General features: G+C 44.1%; 1 protein-coding gene across 1 annotated transcript in view; it reads left to right on the forward strand.

Annotated features, from left to right (window-relative positions):
* LOC126210197 (cytochrome P450 4C1-like) overlaps positions 1–19,963 on the forward strand; it is a 182,540-nt gene that overhangs the window by 144,399 nt on the left and 18,178 nt on the right. The window contains exons 5-6 of the mRNA XM_049939375.1: positions 1,446–1,676; positions 15,565–15,765. Of these exons, the coding sequence (XP_049795332.1) occupies positions 1,446–1,676; positions 15,565–15,765 (432 nt within the window). The remainder of the gene's footprint in view (positions 1–1,445; positions 1,677–15,564; positions 15,766–19,963) is intronic.

Below are 19,963 nucleotides of genomic sequence, written 5' to 3' on the forward strand. Positions count from 1 at the left end.
TATACTTAGCAGGGTGCATGATCCCCATGCTACCTTTGTGAGATTCCCCGACATTGCAAACTACGAGCGCTGCTCAAAAAACTTATTTCATATCAGGACATTTCGGCGAATCTGCCTCTGAAGCAAAATGTAGGTACTTCAATGGGCCCTTTCCCGCTAGTGCTTATAGCACTTGCTGCCAACCCTCCAAACGGTGCTAGGAAATACTGGCCATGCTATGGGAAACACTTGACTTTGAAAATCAGCAGGGCCTGGGCAGATCAGCAAAATTTGGCTGAATTAACGGAAAGCGAGCCGTTAACTCCAGGCTGAAGAATAGTTCTCGTCTCCCAGAGACTGGAAAACTGGCTCTGGTGTTTAAAATGTAGCACGCAGTTGTGGCCAGCAACTCATATGTTACAGTTTAGCTGCCTCATCAGTGTTTTAATTCTGGACATGGATTACGTAATAGTTCTTATACAAGCAAACACCCGACCACTAATTTTCTAAAGAATAGAACTCTCACTTTTACCACAGCTTCACACTATGATTTCTTTGTAAATGATTTGTGTATTAAATATTTGACGTTAAGCGTGCAAGTGACAAGTGATATTTGAAATTATGATTAAAGATTATTGCATATAAGTCCTGTCATTATCTAACAATGGATGAAAACAGTGTAGCTAATTTGCGCTTCGTTTAAGCGAAACCTATTTTCTCCTTCATTTAGATATGCGTGGCGTCATATCTTCTGAACTATGTTCCATGAAGTGACATAACTTTGCAGGTACGTTAAGTGGTATGTGTGGACATTGTCTTTATAATGTATTGTAAATAGAATCAGTAATAATGAAATAATCAATGTAAATGTGCTGCCTCATGCTAAAGTTTTAGCGCATAAACAGCGAAAGTTCAGAAGACAACAAAAATTTTTCCTTTTACCAACTTTTTGGACGATGTCAGCGAGAAGAAGTTTCGCGAAGGTTTAAAATATTGTGTAAAGGTTGTTGGAACTCTCTCAGAGCTCTCAGTCGCCAGTCGCAATTGCTGGATGAATATTGTATGGGTAATTTGTGCACTTTCGGTTTTGCTTTATCATGACGTATACACAGTTTCTATGTATAATACTTCTCTTACTGTGTCAAACTTATATCATAAGATTATACTTCCTAATGAGTAGAATATTACAGCATATAAAATTTTTATATAATAGTTCTATGAGATACTGAAGGAAATAATTTTCGTTGAAGCTGTTACACAGGCAGCCCACAACTGAGACCGCCTGCCATGAACAGCGTTAGCAGTTTACAGACACACATTCCCAATTTTTCATAGAGAGTTTGGACTGTATTCGTAATTGTTTGGAGTTTATCTGATTAATGGAGAACAGCGTTGCTTGGTCTACTGTGTTCCCTCCGAGTGAAGACTACCACTGACGAGTGACACATGGCGTTTGCTGTTTCCAGACGATTATGATGAGACCATGGCTGCAGAGTAAGCTACTGATGCGGCTGACCCCCACAGGGCGTGGAGTGTTCGACTACGTGCAAATACTGCAGGACCAGATCATGCAGTGCATCGCCATGAGGTCAGCAGCCATCAAGGAACGATCTCCAAAGAAACATCTGAATCTACTGGAAGCTCTCGTCAAGCCAGGCGGACAGACCATGTTGCCAGTCAGCGAGGTTCGAGACGAAGTGAGTCACAGGCACACCCAGGGTGGCTTCGTTCTTTTCATTATTCTCCTCTTTCTGCCCATTGTGTACTGCTTTGTCCTTCACTTCATCCATTTCTTCGCCTTTTCCTCCTCCTCCTCCTTCTCTTGCTCCTCTGCTGCCTCATGCATCTCCTAGTTATCTAACTTCTTCTCTACTGTTTTCTGTAATTCCATCTTGTAGAAATGGACGAATGGGACTGCAGCTGGTTGACAACTTGCAGAATACACATGTCTGTCAACCATAAATGTATGGTCTACAGGCACCTATACATGAAACGACTTAAACTGCCCACTCTTTTATGCTTACCAAAGGAACCACTATATCAAACTGGTTTCCATAGATATCTTTACAGTAGACATGGAGGCTTCACAAATCTAATGATAGTCAGTTTTTACAGAAAATTTATTCCTATATTCACTAAAACTGCAAGATGTCTCACATAATTATTGAAAAAAAGAGCAATGTTTCAGTGGTCGCCACATTGTGTAATGGCATTCGTGAATCTGAAATGTCTGCATGCAACTACTGCAGTTCCCAATTTTGCAGTTTGTATTGATATGCAATACTGACAGGTTTGCCTCAAGGTGCATTTTAAGCCACGAGGTAGATGAATAAGAACATACAATAGTATATAGATTAAGATGCATTAGTAAAATAGGAAAATTATTTGATTACTGAGAAAGTAATGCTAACACTATTATATGGAGTAAATTGCTTCAGCTGCCATTTGTATGGACGATGTTTCAAAGCAGCAAATGATCATGCTGCCCTGAAATGGTTACTGCGCCTTAAATATCTAGCTAGATGTTTAATTAGATAAGTATTACAAATGGCTGATTTTTGTTTTCAGTTAGTACATCAACTGGACAAATTACACAGGAAAGCCTTACCATCTCTGTCGCAAAATATACACTATAGAATGTGTGAGAGTAGACACAGATGAATGGACAGAAGGACAAAGTGCTGATCCAGACTGTCAGCAATTGCTAACAGACACAATTCAGTGTGGAAGATGGAGTGCTGTGTAGAAAGATTAGATGTGGGTAATGCATAGCGGTACCAGTGATATTACAAAATGATGTGTTGAGTCAGGCTCATGATTCACCTCTAGCCAGATGCAGTGGCCAAAAAGCACCAAAGCACCAGGAAGCAGAGCTGCACAGAAGTACTCGCAGATGACAAACAAAGGAGACATCATCCATTACAGCTAAATTTGTGTGAGATGCATGCAGAGAGTGGAATACAGTCGTTAAAATATTACACTGCAGAGTTTAATAAAGGCAGATAAACCATTTCAGATGATTGGCATGGGCATACTCAGAACATTTTCTCAAACATGAGGAGGTAATGGTTATGTGCTGAGAATACTAGATCTTTTTCACATTTTATTTCCATGATATAAATGCCTAGCCAACAAACAGAAACAGTGATCCAGGTGATGGTGAACCAGTCGATACTAAAATTTGGAACACTTGAGACAGGAATACAGACCAAGGAGGGAATTTCATGTCCAATGTAATACAGCAATTGTCCTTTCAATTACACATTAAGGAACGCAGGGTCAGAAATCAGTGGCCACAAGTAAATGGCCGAACTGAAATAGTCAACTAGATGACAAGAAAAATATTGAATTACTACAGCAACTATAAACAGACTGTCTGGGATGCCCTACTCCCATATGGACCATTGACAAATAATTCAAAAATCCAGGGGCGTACACGCTTGTCCAGGGTTACTTTCGCTCAAATGACACCCTCTCCTTTCCGGCTCTGTAAGATCTACCCAGCAAAAGATATATGATCAGCAAAAACTCCCTTAAAAATGCGAAAAAATTATTTGGCGCCAGGTTAGAAGAATTAACGCTAAAGCCTTGGAACAACAGGAATATAATGTCAGACAAGGAATTACATTAACCAACCCATACATACCAAATGATCAGACTGAAAATTTTGTTAGGCCTTAGGAGCTACTCTATCAAGTGGTAGAAATGGCATCACCAATTAACGTTAAATTACGACTTCAGACTTGTGCCACAGTGGTACATGTAAGGTCTTGTTCCCACTTTCAAAGGAGCACCATTTCTGGCAGCACATTGAGGAGGACAGGGGGGGGGGGGAGAGGGGGCAGGGAATTCCCAGGACAAATAAAGAGCAGGCTAAAATTAGGGAAACAAAGCAGGAGACGTTTACAGTTATCCCAAACCACACCTTACTCTTGAAGGTCACAAGGAAGATTACAAGATAGGTGAGGATGTGATGTGACATGAATTTTATACCTTGTCTTATTAATTACTAGGCCTATGTGTGTATACACTAATCAGCCAGAACAATACCACCTACCTTAAAGCTGGTATGTCCACCTTTGGCACGAATAACAGGAGCGACGCATTGTGGCATGGAAGCAATGAGGCTGCACACACAAGTCACCTAACTCCTGTAAATTCCCAAATGTGTTCGATCGGTTTCACACCTGGCGAGTGAGGGGGCCAACACATCAACTGTTTTCCTTGAACCACTCCAACAAACTCCTAGCTTTATGACATGGGGCACTGTCTTGCTGATGTATGCCACCGCCATTCAGAAACATTATCTTCATGAAGGGATGTACGTAATCTGTAACCAGAGCATGATACTCTCTGGCCATCATGGTGCCTTGCACAAGCTTCACTGAGCCCATGGATGCCCACATGAATGTTACCCAGAGCATAATGTAACCGCTGCATATTGCCTCTGTCCTGCAGTATAGATGTAAAGGAGATTTTCCCTGCAAGGCGACGCGTCCACACCCTCCCAAAGGCAAAGATGAAGAAGGTATCAGGATTCATCAGACCATGTAACACTCTGCCACTGCACCAAAGTCTGGTGCTGATGTTCACGTGCCCATTTAGTCGTAGTTGCCGATGTCATGGTGCTAACATTGGCACATGCATGAGTTGTCAGGTGCAGAGGCCCATTGTTAGTAGTGTTGGGTGCACTGTATGTTGTACTCCATGCAGCATTAAAATCTGATGTTAGTTCCACCACAGTTCGCTGCCTGTAATGGTTTACCAGTTTGCCCAGCCTACAACATCTGACATCTGTAATGAAGGGTGGCCACCCAACAGCACGACTTCTGGATGTGCTTTCACCTTGGTCGGATTTATATCGATAATAGGTAGGTGGTCATAATGTTCTAGCCTATCAGTGTACAGCTTACATTTGTGTCTACGTTTTAAGACATAACAAGGCACAGCGGTATTATTTTCATGAAAGGGGATTACCAATGAACATAAATGAAATATTATGTTTGGTTATTGGACTGAAGGAATTGTGCGTGTAATTTTATTAAAATATTGTTAAGGATAGTAAAACATTAGTATCTTTATTATTCTGTGGTGAGTGCTCGCTTATTTGATGTGGAAGTAATGGTTAACTCTCAGCACGATAGAAGAACAAGAAGGTAGTGTTTGGGTGGACGTGTGTATATGTGTACATGTAATTCATGTGTATTTAGCTGTAATAATAAATATTTTTTGCTAAAACATTTTATATCTGCAAGATGAATGATAGTATTGGACATAAAGTACAACACACTACTCTCGATGCAAGAATTACTGCACAGCAGGCAAGGCAGATCATCTGCCCTACACATTGGAACACACTATCCCCAGGTCGTGTGAGTTCACCTGATTCTGCTCCCAAAAGTCTGCAAGACAATGCTCTTAAGAAAATAGTCACAAAGAAACCAGAATATTTCCAAAGAGTTTTATAACATTGCTTGCAATACGTGGCAAACCCACTGGTTAGTATTTTTACTTGTTACGAGCATGGACATTACAGTGGCATGCAGTGTGTAGGGTCACAAGGTTAAAGGTTTTTGATCAATAGGACACGATGCAGTGTTTCCCGACAAACTTTTGAATTACACGCAACCATCACTGGGACGTCCACCCTAAATATCACCCACATTTTAATGTACTTACCAACCAACTCTTTGAAAACCTAACTTACTTGAATACCACTTTAGAACCATCTCTGCTCGCCTCTCTAAAGCGGACGTTAGCTGTGGAAAATAGATTCATATCAAAGGAGCATCCATTAGAACACACGAAAAGGTACTGCACAGAATATCAGCACCAACTCGTAACTATACGAACCTCAGCTGCAGCTCCCTGTCTGATTTTAGCTATAATAGTTATTACTCAATACCAGTTCAAAGAGAAAGCTACCCCAATGTCACCCCTGCCGACCTTCAGCCAATGGGTTAAATCCAGTAAAAGTGGCAGCAACGAGAAATAGCCTGAGACAGAAGAGAATCACTCATAAAGAGAAACGTAGTACATATGCCACATGCTAATAAGGTCAAAAAGTAATTGTAAATGGTATGAAGAACCAAGTGACCCTGTGGGTGAAGTAGGGGACAGAAACTGTAAATACTTATACAGGGTGTTACAAAAAGGTACGGCCAAACTTTCAGGAAACATTCCTCACATACAAAGAAAGAAAATGTGTTATGTGGACATGTGTCCGGAAACGCTTACTTTCCATGTTAGAGCTCATTTTATTACTTCTCTTCATATTACATTAATCATGGAATGGAAACACACAGCAACAGAACGGACCAGCGTGACTTCAAACACTTTGTTACAGGAAATGTTCAAAATGTCCTCCGTTAGCGAGGATACATGCATCCACCCTCCGTCGCATGGAATCCCTGATGCGCTGATGCAGCCCTGGAGAATGGCGTATTGTATCACAGCCGTCCACAATACGAGCACGAAGACTCTCTACATTTGGTACCGGGGTTGCGTAGACAAGAGCTTTCAAATGCCCCCATAAATGAAAGTCAAGAGGGTTGAGGTTAGGAGAGCGCGGAGGCCATGGAATTGGTCCGCCTCTACCAATCCATCCGTCACCGAATCTGTTGTTGAGAAGCGTACGAACACTTCGACTGAAATTCGCATGAGCTCCATCGTGCATGAACCACATGTTGTGTCGTACTTGTAAAGGCACATGTTGTAGCAGCACTGGTAGAGTATCCCGTATGAAATCATGATAACGTGCTCCATTGAGCGTAGGTGGAAGAACATGGGGCCCAAACGAGACATCACCAACAATACCTGCCCAAACGTTCACAGAAAATCTGTGTTCATGACGTGATTGCACAATTGCGTGCGGATTCTCCTCAGCCGACACATGTTGATTGTGAAAATTTACAATTTGGTCACGTTGGAATGAATCCTCATGCGTAAAGAGAACATTTGCACTGAAATGAGGATTGACACATTGTTGGATGAACCATTCGCAGAAGTGTACCCGTGGACGCCAATCAGCTGCTGATATTGCCTGCACACGCTGTACATGGTACGGAAACAACTGGTTCTCCCGTAGCACTCTCCATACAGTGACGTGGTCAACGTTACCTTGTACAGCAGCAACTTCTCTGACGCTGACACTAGGGTTATCGTCAACTGCACGAAGAATTGCCTCGTCCATTGGAGGTGTCCTCGTCGTTCTAGATCTTCCCCAGTCGCGAGTCATAGGCTGGAATGTTCCGTGCTCCCTAAGACGCCGATCAATTGCTTCGAACGTCTTCCTGTCGGGACACCTTCGTTCTGGAAATCTGTCTCGATACAAACGCACTGCGCCACGGCTATTGCCCCGTGCTAATCCATACATCAAATGGGCATCTGCCAATTCCGCATTTGTAAACATTGCACTGACTGGAAAACCACGATCGTGATGAACACTAACCTGTTGATGCTACGTACTGATGTGCTTGATGCTAGTACTGTAGAGGAATGAGTCGCATGTCAATACAAGCACCGAAGTCAAAATTACCTTCGTTCAATTGGGCCAACTGGCGGTGAATCGAGGAAGTACAGTACATACTGACGAAACTAAAATGAGCTCTAACATGGAAATTAAGCGTTTCCGGACAGATGTCCACATAACATATTTTCTTTATTTGTGTGTGATGAATGTTTCCCTAAAGTTTGGCCGTTCCTTTTTGTAACACCCTGTATAAAAAAAACCAGTGCTTACATTACAGCCTGTTTTTAGAGAAGTCTGGGAGCTTGATTTTTCCTAGGGGAAAGGAATCGTAAAGGTATTAAATTTAGCAGTGTTTGGAGCTCAGGATGGAGCTTCAGGAGAGTGCCATCTACCACTGATGGTCGTTGATCTTCCTGCTCAGTACCCTCAGCAGCAACAAGGTGTTTCACTGACATTGTTACATGTGTCAATGCCATGGGCCAGCCGTCTCAAATCTACTCTGGTTTGATCAAGTTCCAATCGCCAACAGCCGCTTCGACCATTGGTTCTGTTTCAGAAAATTCCTAAACAAGACACAAACATGGTCACTTCCGCAAGTTAGCAATGAGTAGCTGCATTCAAACCCCATTCTGGACCAATCATCATTGGCAAAGAGATGGGCAGCAATGTGACATACAGTCCATCACCAGGTCTCGAATCAGTCTGCCGCTTGAGCATGCAAGCATTTTGGCAGCTCAGCACTTTGCTGTCTACTCAGAAGAACGACACAGGGTTTCCAGTCGTTCCTGCCTCAGCCGAGGTACCAGTGAGGATGGTTGGTTGGTTGATTTAAGGGGAAGGGACCAAACAGTGAGGTCATTGGTCCCATCAGGTTAGGGAAGAATGGGGAAGAAAGTCGGCTGTGACCTTTCAAACGAACCATCCTGGCATTTGCCTGAAGCGATTTACAGAAATCACAGAAAACCTACATCAGGAGGACACGGGTTTGAACCGTCGTCCTCCCGAATGCGAGTCCAGTGTGCTAACCTCTGCGCCACCTCGCTTGGTTACCAATGCGGACTTCCTCGCTCTGTACCATGGCGGGGTATTCACAGCAAGGCAGTCACATAGGACCATCCACATTATGGCAGGGTACCACGAGATATCCTCGATGCAGCAGCGGCTACAACGGGTGCAAACACTCAGTGGTTTCAGCAGGAAGGCCAGGCTAGAGGCCAAGGTTCTGAGAGATGCCACTGTGGGGTGGTGTATAGGTTCTGTCTCTTCGTTTTTATGACTGCTACGTCACAAGGGGTTGCAAATTCCTTTGATGAGCATACAGAAGTAGTCTAAAACTTGATACTCATCATGAGCACTCCACTTGTTCACATTTTAGCTCACCTGACTTGAGAAGTTATGCCGTACACTTTACTTAAAAAAGAGTAAGGAAATGACAGCGATAAATGAAATGTTCACTGTCTTCAATGGAAACGTATTTTCGAAAAACAGTTGATTGACAGACACAAAATCATTTTCAAAGCCTATCAGTTATTACTACATCAATCATCATTTGGCACATTTCAGAGCCTAGATTTCTCATAACTCCATTTCGTGTTGACTACAGTTCTGAAACAATTAGTTGTATTAACTCAAGGTTCTGTTTGTTACACGCCTGAAAATGCTAAATTTCTACTCCATTTGCGATTCGAAGCTTGGAATATGATGGGCAGCACACAAACCATATTATACCAAAACGAAGGAGGCATCTCATGTATTTGCAATTCACGGAATGTTCAATTCAACCTGTTCTATCCCATGCGATGTTAAGGTTTCGCGTTATCACTCAAAGATTTCCATACACGGCTACTCGATGGCTCGCATTTCCAGTTGCAGATTACATCACGACTCGACTCATCTTGGAACGCGATACTGACAGTGACACGCGCTCTTGGCGACTGCGAGAGAGTGAGCCACGAGGCGGGTCGCCATTAGTTGTATAACCTCGGTCCAGTTCAGAGGGGACTGTGGAGTGAAATGGTGGCTGCTGAACTGCTAGTCCCAGTCCTCTGTTCTCGAAAAGCTCCCCCTCTGCGTACTAAACTACACTCCTGGAAATGGAAAAAAGAACACATTGACACCGGTGTGTCAGACCCTCCATACTTGCTCCGGACACTGCGAGAGGGCTGTACAAGCAATGATCACACGCACGGCACAGCGGACACACCAGGAACCGCGGTGTTGGCCGTCGAATGGCGCTAGCTGCGCAGCATTTGTGCACCGCCGCCGTCAGTGTCAGCCAGTTTGCCGTGGCATACGGAGCTCCATCTCAGTCTTTAACACTGGTAGCATGCCGCGACAGCGTGGACGTGAACCGTATGTGCAGTTGACGGACTTTGAGCGAGGGCGTATAGTGGGCATGCGGGGGGCCGGGTGGACGTACCGCCGAATTGCTCAACACGTGGGGCGTCAGGTCTCCACAGTACATCGATGTTGTCGCCAGTGGTCGGCGGAAGGTGCACGTGCCCGTCGACCTGGGACCGGACCGCAGCGACGCACGGATGCACGCCAAGACCGTAGGATCCTACGCAGTGCCGTAGGGGACCGCACCGCCACTTCCCAGCAAATTAGGGACACTGTTGCTCCTGGGGTATCGGCGAGGACCATTCGCAACCGTCTCCATGAAGCTGGGCTACGGTCCCGCACACCGTTAGGCCGTCTTCCGCTCACGCCCCAACATCGTGCAGCCCGCCTCCAGTGGTGTCGCGACAGGCGTGAATGGAGGGACGAATGGAGACGTTGTAACGCTCCCGCCCTATCGGACGTACGTTAGCTGTATAAAGCCTGTACTGTAATAAGTTCACGGGCTTCACCTTATAAACAAGGATTTTAGTACATAAGTTGACCGCGTGTACCTAATAGAAGCAAGATCGGACTTGTACCCAGTCGATAACTACAGTGATGCATCAAGCAAATGTAAAGTATAATTGCTCGTTCGCATGGACAAGAAGTATACACAGTAGATGCTACCTATAATTAATAATTCGGTCGCCAGCCTACTTAGGCAATGAGTGAGTTTTTCCTTGTACAAGTGGGTGCATGTACAAGCATAGTAACACGTAGTAATGATGCGTTATATGGCAAAGTTTGGAACCAGAAAAATCCACTGAACTAAAGTTTTCTCTTTTTGTACTAATTTGGACGAGATAAATTCACACAACACCACACAGCAATGATTACTACGAACTGCATTTGCTATATTGATCAGACTGAAATCGGGCATAGATTGTCCTAGAATGAGCAGTTTTGAAAGCACACATACAATGTCACTATTAAAATTGGAAAACAACACTAATACACTTAGGATTAATATAGAACTTTACTGGTCAAATCTGATCAGCACATTTCAAGGTTTGAAAGCATGGAAAAGAGAAGGGGGGGGGGGCCCTGAAACTGTTATGGTCGTTATACTGAAACTGTTAAGTATTAAAAGGCAAATTATCACTCAAAATTATCAATCTATGGATAACTACTCTTTTGTCTTACTTCTGAATAATTTAACTGTCATTAGTTCTGTCTCAAATTAATTATATAACATCGCTAACTCAATTCAAAAAACTCTCTTCCAATTTAGTCATACTTTTGTTCTTTACCAACATTTGCAATAACACACAGAACTTTTAAACTTCTTTATAGCATAGATTGATCTACTGATAATCCTTATTAACACTAATTTTTAAACTTTCAGTTCAGGATACTCGGGTTGCACAATACGAGGTAAGGATCCTGTCTAGGTCAGTGATCAGGATAAGTCATGGCTAAGGCAATTCTGGTAAAAGTCACATTATTATTGAACAGTTAGAAACATTTTCGACACTGGTCCACACAGATACACTTCTAAAGATGAAACAAATGTTTGACCTGTGCAAGTCGGTGCGACGGTTGGCGGGCAGCGAGATAGCGGGCAGCACGGCACACATACAAGCACGGCTAGGGCTCACACTACATCGGCACTTTCCATCTTCTTAGCGTCGTAATCTTTCCAACTTTGTGCCTCAGAATATAGCCACGCCAAGTAGTCCTTGGAATCGGTGCATCCGAGGCTCAATGGAATCCACTTTTCCTGGGTAGCCGCCTCGGTACAGTACGTGTTCCTCTGACCGATTCACAACTCCGACTGTTGCTCGCCTCCGACTGTTATACTGAGCCCGTTGTGCCGAACCGCGCCCAGTGTGCGTTTTCCCGCCTCGCCTGCCTCCACCTTTTCCCGCTCCCCTACAGGTAGGGTATTCACCACAGGTTTTCTACTACACATATCCTAATGCATTACCTACGTATGGACCAAGTGTATAAATTACAATTTTCACATCTTACAATAGTTTTAACATTAAATACACTTCCCTTTGATTACCACATTATTTGAAATCCAACATAAGTAATAATATTCATTTCAAAAGTTACTCATAGTTTCTTTAACATCACGATACAAACCGAAAAAGAAGTTCAAAACATTGCTTACATTAATTTGTCTAAATTAAAAAAAAATTTTTTTTATAAGTACAGTTGTCGTTACAACGTGTCGTCTTCAGCGATGAGAGTCGCTTCTGCATTGGTGCCAATGATGGTCGTATGCGTGTTTGGCGCCGTGCAGGTGAGAGCCACAATCACGACTGCAAACGACCGAGGCACACAGGGCCAACACGCGGCATCATGGTGTGGGGAGCGATCTCCTACACTGGCCGTACACCACTGGTGATCGTCGAGGGGACACTGAATAGTGCACGGTACATCCAAACCGTCATCGAACCCATCGTTCTACCAATCCTAGACCGGCAAGGGAACTTGCTGTTCCAACAGGACAATGCACGTCCGCATGTATCCCGTGCCACCCAACGTGCTCTAGAAGGTGTAAGTCAACTACCCTGGCCAGCAAGATCTCCGGATCTGTCCCCCATTGAGCATGTTTGGGACTGGATGACGCGTCGTCTCACGCGGTCTGCACGTCCAGCACGAACGCTGGTCCAACTGAGGCGCCAGGTGGAAATGGCATGGCAAGCCGTTCCACAGGACTACATCCAGCATCTCTACGATCGTCTCCATGGGAGAATAGCAGCCTGCATTGCTGCGAAAGGTGGATATACACTGTACTAGTGCCGACATTGTGCATGCTCTGTTGCCTGTGTCTATGTGCCTGTGGTTCTGTCAGTGTGATCATGTGATGTATCTGACCCCAGTAATGTGTCAATAAAGTTTCCCCTTCCTGTGACAATGAATTCACGGTGTTCTTATTTCAATTTCCAGGAGTGTACTAAAGGCTTCTTCATTGGAGATCGTTTAGCTTCTGTAACTCATCAGATTGTAAATCTCTACTTAATTAACATTTCGCTGGAATTTTGCTTTCATATTTTATTCATCATGACTTTCACGATGTTTTCAATAGAATCGTGAGTGGGTTCAACCATCAGAACTTCCTCTTTTGTTATCGCTATATGCCATTCTAAAATCAGTTAAACGCAATGTATTTTGTGTAATCTCAGTCATATTTTTCTACAGAATAACCAACTAAGCTCTCTAATCTTAGTTCAAAATTCACATTTCCTTAAAAATCGCAAAAAGTACTGAAAATAACGTTCCCAAACATTCTGCATAAAATTTTAAAGTGAAAATACGTAATTGTCAAAATTTGAGATTTGTATCTCCCTACCAGATTAAAATTACAAAAAATAGCGATTTTGTTGTGGAAACTACTTATTGGATTTTGCTCAAACTTAGTATATCTTAAGCGTACATAATTCTACACTATTCTATGAAAAATTACAAATTATTAATAGTATTATATTTTTGCGTTTCACGGGAGTGCAACTTTTGTCTGCCACCATTAGAAGCAGAGGGTGCGCTCGGTTTGATCTTGAGGCTGAGTGTGCAGTAGGGGGGAGGTCTTACACTCCCCGTCTATCTCCTCACTCTTACTACACAGCAATGACATTTGCTTCCCCACACTATGATAATGTCTTCGCCTTGCTCGTCTTTGACGTCCAGTGACGGTAAACAAATGACAATAAATAAGTTCTTGTATTCACGAACGACCTTCTTGTGCTGCGCCTGCATACAACTTTGCCAGAGAACCAGTGCACACCCCCGGCCATCCCAGAAACTCGTCTGTAAGTGTCGACGGAAATGTGTCTTCTTCTCCCGCCAGTTATAAATAGTACGTATTTACTGGAGGAAACCCTCTCGTCAGGTGCCCATAGCCATATTTTCCCTGCAGGAATCACTGTCTCACTGTCTTCAAAGTGTATCGCATTTAGCGAATCCATATGTAGTCCAAATATATGGAAGTCCCAGGGCCCAAGGTATGGACTGCAGGGTGGATGAGGCAATGATGTCCAACACAATATGGTGATGTATTCCCAGGTTCTGAGAGTTGTATGCTGACATGCATGGCCAGGTCAAGATTTCTTTCGCGTTGTTGTCAGAGCGCCGGCCGGAGTGGCCGAGCGGTTCTAGGCGCCACAGTCTGGAACCGCGTGACCGCTACGGTCCAAGGTTCGAATCTTGCCTCGGGCATGGATGTGTGTGATGTCCTTAGGTTAGTTAGGTTTAAGTAGTTCTACGTTCTAGGGGACTGATGACCTCAGAAGTTAAGTCTCATAGTGCTCAGAGCCATTTGAACCATTTTTTTTTTTTTGTTGTCAGAGCGGAAACGTCGGAAATCGTTCTTGAGTTTGTTAAAAGTCCTCACTTTGCCTATGAAGAACTGGTTAACGCTTTTGCCAACACACCAACGCTAATCCAAGAGACTGTAATCATAACTTTCCCAGCAGAAGGAGCTGCCTCAAATTTCTTCTTTGTTGGTAGCTACTGGTGGTACCAATCTAGTGGCTGCTTTTTTGTTACCGGTTCAAAGTTATGCATCCTGGTTTCGTTCATGACTAAAAGGTCTCTCATTGGAATCAATATGTTCCAATATTTCAGAGAAAATGAATTATTTTCTCTTTAATCTTATAGTTTGTTAAAGCTATTCACAGATTCTATCTTGAGCAAACCATTGAATATCCATGAGTCTCTGTCACTGAACACACACTGCCAGTTTTGACATAATAGCAACTGCACCATTCACCACGTCGGTTGCAGTGGTTCTGACTAGACGTCTAAACATGGCTGCTGAAGGAGCGTACTTCCTGCTCTCCGTTACCCATGGCCCAACACTTCTCCTATGACCTACATCTATATTACCTTTGGATTACTCTCTCACTGGTTGGTAGGATATGTTCTGAGGCATCAAGAGATCACCAATTTAGTATTGGTGGGCAGCGTGGAGGGTAAAAATCGTAGAGGGAGACCAAGAGACGAATACACTAAGCAGATTCAGAAGGATTTAGGTTGCAGTAGGTACTGGGAGATGAAGAAGCTTGAACAGGATAGAGTAGAATGGAGAGCTGCATCAAACCAGTCTCAGGACTGAAGACCACAACAACAACAACTCTCTCACAATCAAAAAACCGTTTGTGAAAGTTTATTACAGTCCTTTTTCTACAACCAGGAATTCAATTACAGAACATTTCTCATAATGAGTGTCTTGGAATTACATCAGTTCGATGGTTCGTTTCGTGACTTCCATTTGTCGGAATTCCTCGAAACTTCGTACACAAATTTGAAGCTTGTAAAAAAATCTTTTCTGTGTTTACATACGCTTGAAAAATATTGGGGCTTATTTATTATACATATCTCGCACCACAGCAACCGACGACGTAGAGTGTCAAAGTAAATCTTGAACAACTGATTCATTTTACAACTCTCCTCTGTCCTTGTGCTTGTGTAGATTTTGGCTCCTAGTGCGTTTTTTATTTGTTATACAAAGTTATTCCTTGCTGTGCATTTAGAGAACGAACAGCGTGTGTAAGCTAGTGCCGGCCTGGGGGGCCGAGCGGTTCTAGGCACTACGGTCTGGAACCGCGCGACCGCTACGGTCGTAGGTTCGAAACCTGCCTCGGGCGTGGATGTGTGTGCTGTCCTTAGGTTAGTTAGGTTTAAGTAGTTCTAACTTCTAGGGGACTGATGACCTCAGATGTTAAGTCCCAAAGTGCTCAGAGCCATTTGAACCATTTGTAAGCTAGCCTAACTGAAACGCTTTGCAGCTCGTGAACGTGGTGATGGCCGGCACCGAGACAGTGGCTGTATCAATTTGCTTCGTGCTGGCCTTGCTGGCCCTCCACCCCGAGTGGCAGGACGCAGCTCACAAGGAGCTGAGGGACGTCTTCGGCGACGGGGATGACTACTTGCGGGCTGCCAGCCTCGCAGACCTGCACAGCCTCAGGGTGCTGGAGAGCATCATCAAGGTGAGCTGCCGCCAACTGCATACTGGGTGTGGTCACAAAGTCTGCTATGGAGAACGTCCCCAGTGCTCCACATATGCATCAATATACACAGATACATAGACGCGACTGTTTATATTTTGATTGTGGTGACGATATTATACGGTATTGCAATACCAAGGTAATTACCACTTAGCATCTGCTGTGACTCACATCTGCAAGCATCAGGGGTACTGAGAGGCTACCTCCAGTTATCCACATACAGATGACAGACTAAAGTTTAGGTTGTTCTTGTAAGTGTTGGTGTTGGTAGTATTTGTGATAGTGGTACTAGGTACGACTATGGTACTTGTGGTATTAAATACGAACACCTAAGTGAACCAAGGCAGTAGTCATGATGCATGCAACAAGAACACAACCCAAAATTTTAGGTTGATCACTGTAGATGGTTCCCAAAGGCCTGGCCACAGTGGTACCACTGGTTCCCGCCAGATCACTGAAGTTAAGCTCTGTTGCGCTTCGCCAGCACTTAATGGGTCACCAACCAGTCTGCCAAGTGATGCTGGCAACCAGGATGCCCTCAACCCTTGTGAAGCAAACTGAGGAGATACCTGATTGAGAAGTAGTGGCTCCATTCTCATATGCTGACATATATTCAGGATAGTGCTGTGCTGACCACGTGCCCCTCCATATCCACATCCAATGATGCCTATGGGCTGAGGATGACACGGTGGCTGGTCAGTACCATTGGGCCTTCATGGCCTGTTGGGGCGGAATTTAGTACAGAGTTGCTGTTGGTGGTTGTGCCAGAGTGTTGGGGCCCAGATGTGTTTTTATTTTTTTAATTTTGCTTCGACATTCTACAGCATCAGAGAGGGCTAGAGTACTAGTCTAGATTACTAGTCTAGCCACATGTAACTGCATGTGTAATAGAGTTAAGGTAATCCAGTGAACAAGGTGGGAGCCATATGTACACTACTGCCCATTAATATTGCTACACTATGAAGAGAAGATAAATGGGTATTCATTGGACAAATATATTATACTAGAACTGACATGTGATTACATTTTCACCCAGTTTGGGTGCATAGATCCTGAGAAATCAGTACCCACAACAACCACCTCTGGCCATAATAACGGCCTTGATACGACTGGGCATTGAGTCAAACAGAGCTTGGATTGCGTGTACAGATACAGCTGCCCATGCAGCTTCAACACGATACCACAGTTCATCAAGAGTAATGACTGGCTTATAGTGACGAGCCAGTTGCTCGGCCACCATTGACCAGACGTTTTCAATTGCTAAGAGATCTGGAGACTTTGCTGGCCAGGGCAGAAGTCGATCATTTTCAGTATCCAGAAAGGCCCTTACAGGACCTACAACATGCGGTCGTGCATTATCCTGCTGAAATGTAGGATTTCGCAGGGATCGAATGAAGGGTAGAGCCACGGGTCGTAACACATATGAAATGTAACGTCCACTGTTCAAAGTGCCGTCAATGCGAACAAGATGTGATCGAGACGTGTAACCAATGGCACCTCATACCATCACGCCGGGTGATAGGCCAGTATGGCGATGACGAATACACGCTTCTAATTTGCGTTCACCGCGATGCGCCAAACACGGATGCGACGATCATGATGCTGTAAACAGAACCTGGATTCATCCGACAAAATGACGTTTTGCCATTCGTGCACCCAGGTTCGTCGTTGAGTACACCATCGCAGGCGCTCCTGTCTGTGATGCAGCGTCAAGGGTAACCACAGCGATGGTCTCCGAGCTGATAGTCCATGCTGCTGAAAACGTCGTCGAACTGTTCGTGCAGAGCCCGCATCTCCTGGTCGTGCGGTAACGTTCTCGCTTCCCACGCCCGGGTTCCCGGGTTCGATTCCCGGCGGGGTTAGGGATTTTCTCTGCCTCGTGATGGCTCAGAGCCATTTTTTTTTTGTTCGTGCAGATGGTTGTTGTCTTGCAAACGTCCCCATCTGTTGACTCAGGGATCGAGACGTGGCTGCACGATCCTTTACAGCCATGCAGATAAGATGCCTGTCATGTCGACATACAAGGCAGTTAGGATCCAGCACGGTGATCCTTATTACCCTCCTGAACCCACAGATTCCATATTATGCTAACAGTCATTGGATCTCGACCAACGCGAGCAGCAATGTCGCGATACGATAAACCGCAATCGCGATAGGCTACAATTCGACCTTTATCAAAGTCGGAAACATGAGGGTACGCATTTCTCCTCTTTACACGAGGCATCAAAACAACGTTTCACCAGGCAACGCCGGTCAACTGCTGTTTGTGTATGAGAAATCGGTTGGAGGGTTTCCTCATGTCTGCACGTTGTAGGTGTCCCCACTGGCGCCAAACTTGTGTGAATGCTCTGAAAAGCTAATCATTTGCATATCACAACATCTTCTTCCTGTCGGTTAAATTTCGCGTCTGTAGCACGTCATCTTCGTGGTGTAGCAATTTTAATGGCCAGTAGTGTATATGTGCTGCATACTGTTAATGACAAGCAGATGACAGTGACTCTGGGGTTGAGCTATGATGGAAGTCCTCAAGGTAATTTCGAGATGGCATATTTGTTTTGTTAGTGCAGCAACATCTCTGTTTCTGCAAACTCATAAATCTGTATGTCAGTATTGTGATCAGAAAGGAAAGCAGAGCGGGTAACTGATAAATGACTTCCTTACTTCAGGAACAAAATTCTGCAGTGAGCTAGCTTGTGTACACGACGAGTGCTGAGTCATGCAACACTCAGTTTTTCTGTTGTTAATGTTAATGAGGCTTGGAGTGGCAGAATGGTTGGTGGGCTTGGATAGTATTCTGGAAGTGTGTGCTGTATCTCAAGACCTTACTGATAAAGTGTGGTGGAAGACAATATCCCTTAGCTTTGATATGTGTACAACGACTTTGCGACTTTGGTTGATTATCGTTATTTGTGATGGCAATGGTGGAGATGGTGATGATAGTGGTGGTGGTGGTTGTGGTGATGGTGGCAGTATTGGTGGTGGTCGTGCCAGTGAATAGCAACATCTAGATGAGCTATCACCCACATAAGATACTGTTATGCTAGACTGCTGTGAGAAGGCATGTTGTGAGAGAATATCCTCAAGGTTCAGTATGTGTTTCATATTATACAGAGTTCATTTTCTTATTGTTGGCGTTGCTGTCAGTGTGTCTGGGTCTAGGTAAACAACAGCCTAAGCTATTGCCTAGCATGTATGGACAGCACTTCGTGCTGCTATTGTTGTTGTTCTTGTTTTTATTCTTATTTGTGATGATAATGACGGTGATGGTGTTGGTGGTGATGGTGATGATGGTGCTGGTGCCAGTAAACAGTAGTATTTAGATGAGCTATCATGCACATAAAACTGCTGTGCAAGACTAGTGTGAGAAGGCACCCTAAAGAAGAGATTGCCCCTAAGGATCCCCATAAGGATCACATTTTAGAGAGTTCACTTTAGTTTTATGTTGATGGCGATGCTGTCAAAGCACTAGGGCCTAGCCAAGTACCAGCCTATCACCTTCGTTTGTGGACTTCACTTCCTGCAGATTCTTTCAATGAAACTCAATTTGGAATCTACCTTCCCTGAAATTAATTGTATGTGGAACCCTGTAATGTATTTCGTTCAATGAATCTGTTGTGACTTGATTTTTACCAGAAAAGTTACATTGTGTCAAAGTGAAGCAAATTTCTGATTTCACCCAAAGAATTTGGTTGTGGATAATCTTTCTTTGCAAAAAAATGGTTCAAATGGCTCTGAGCACTATGGGACTCAACTGCTGTGGTCATAAGTCCCCTAGAACTTAGAACTACTTAAACCTAACTAACCTAAGGACAGCACACAACACCCAGCCATCACGAGGCAGAGAAAATCCCTGACCCCGCCGGGAATCGAACCCGGGAACCCGGGCGTGGGAAGCGAGAACGCTACCGTACGCTTTCTTTGCACCTAAAGTAAATTCCAAATAGCATTACAATGGACTGACAATTGCAAAGTTAGGCAAAACCTCTTCCTCTACTTTGAGCTACAGTTACATGGGCTGCTATGACTGGAACACAGCAAATCTTTCTACGTGTGGTTGTGGCAAGTATCTCGCTCTTCAGGTGACTGTTTGGATGTGCAACGATAATTGGTTTCCCAGTTTGGTATCCATGGGTGGGTATCATAATTAAATTTCCCAAAATGCTGTTAACAATTCCACAAT

The sequence above is a fragment of the Schistocerca nitens genome, chromosome 10, assembly GCF_023898315.1.
Source record: "Schistocerca nitens isolate TAMUIC-IGC-003100 chromosome 10, iqSchNite1.1, whole genome shotgun sequence".
NCBI lineage: Eukaryota > Metazoa > Arthropoda > Insecta > Orthoptera > Acrididae > Schistocerca > Schistocerca nitens.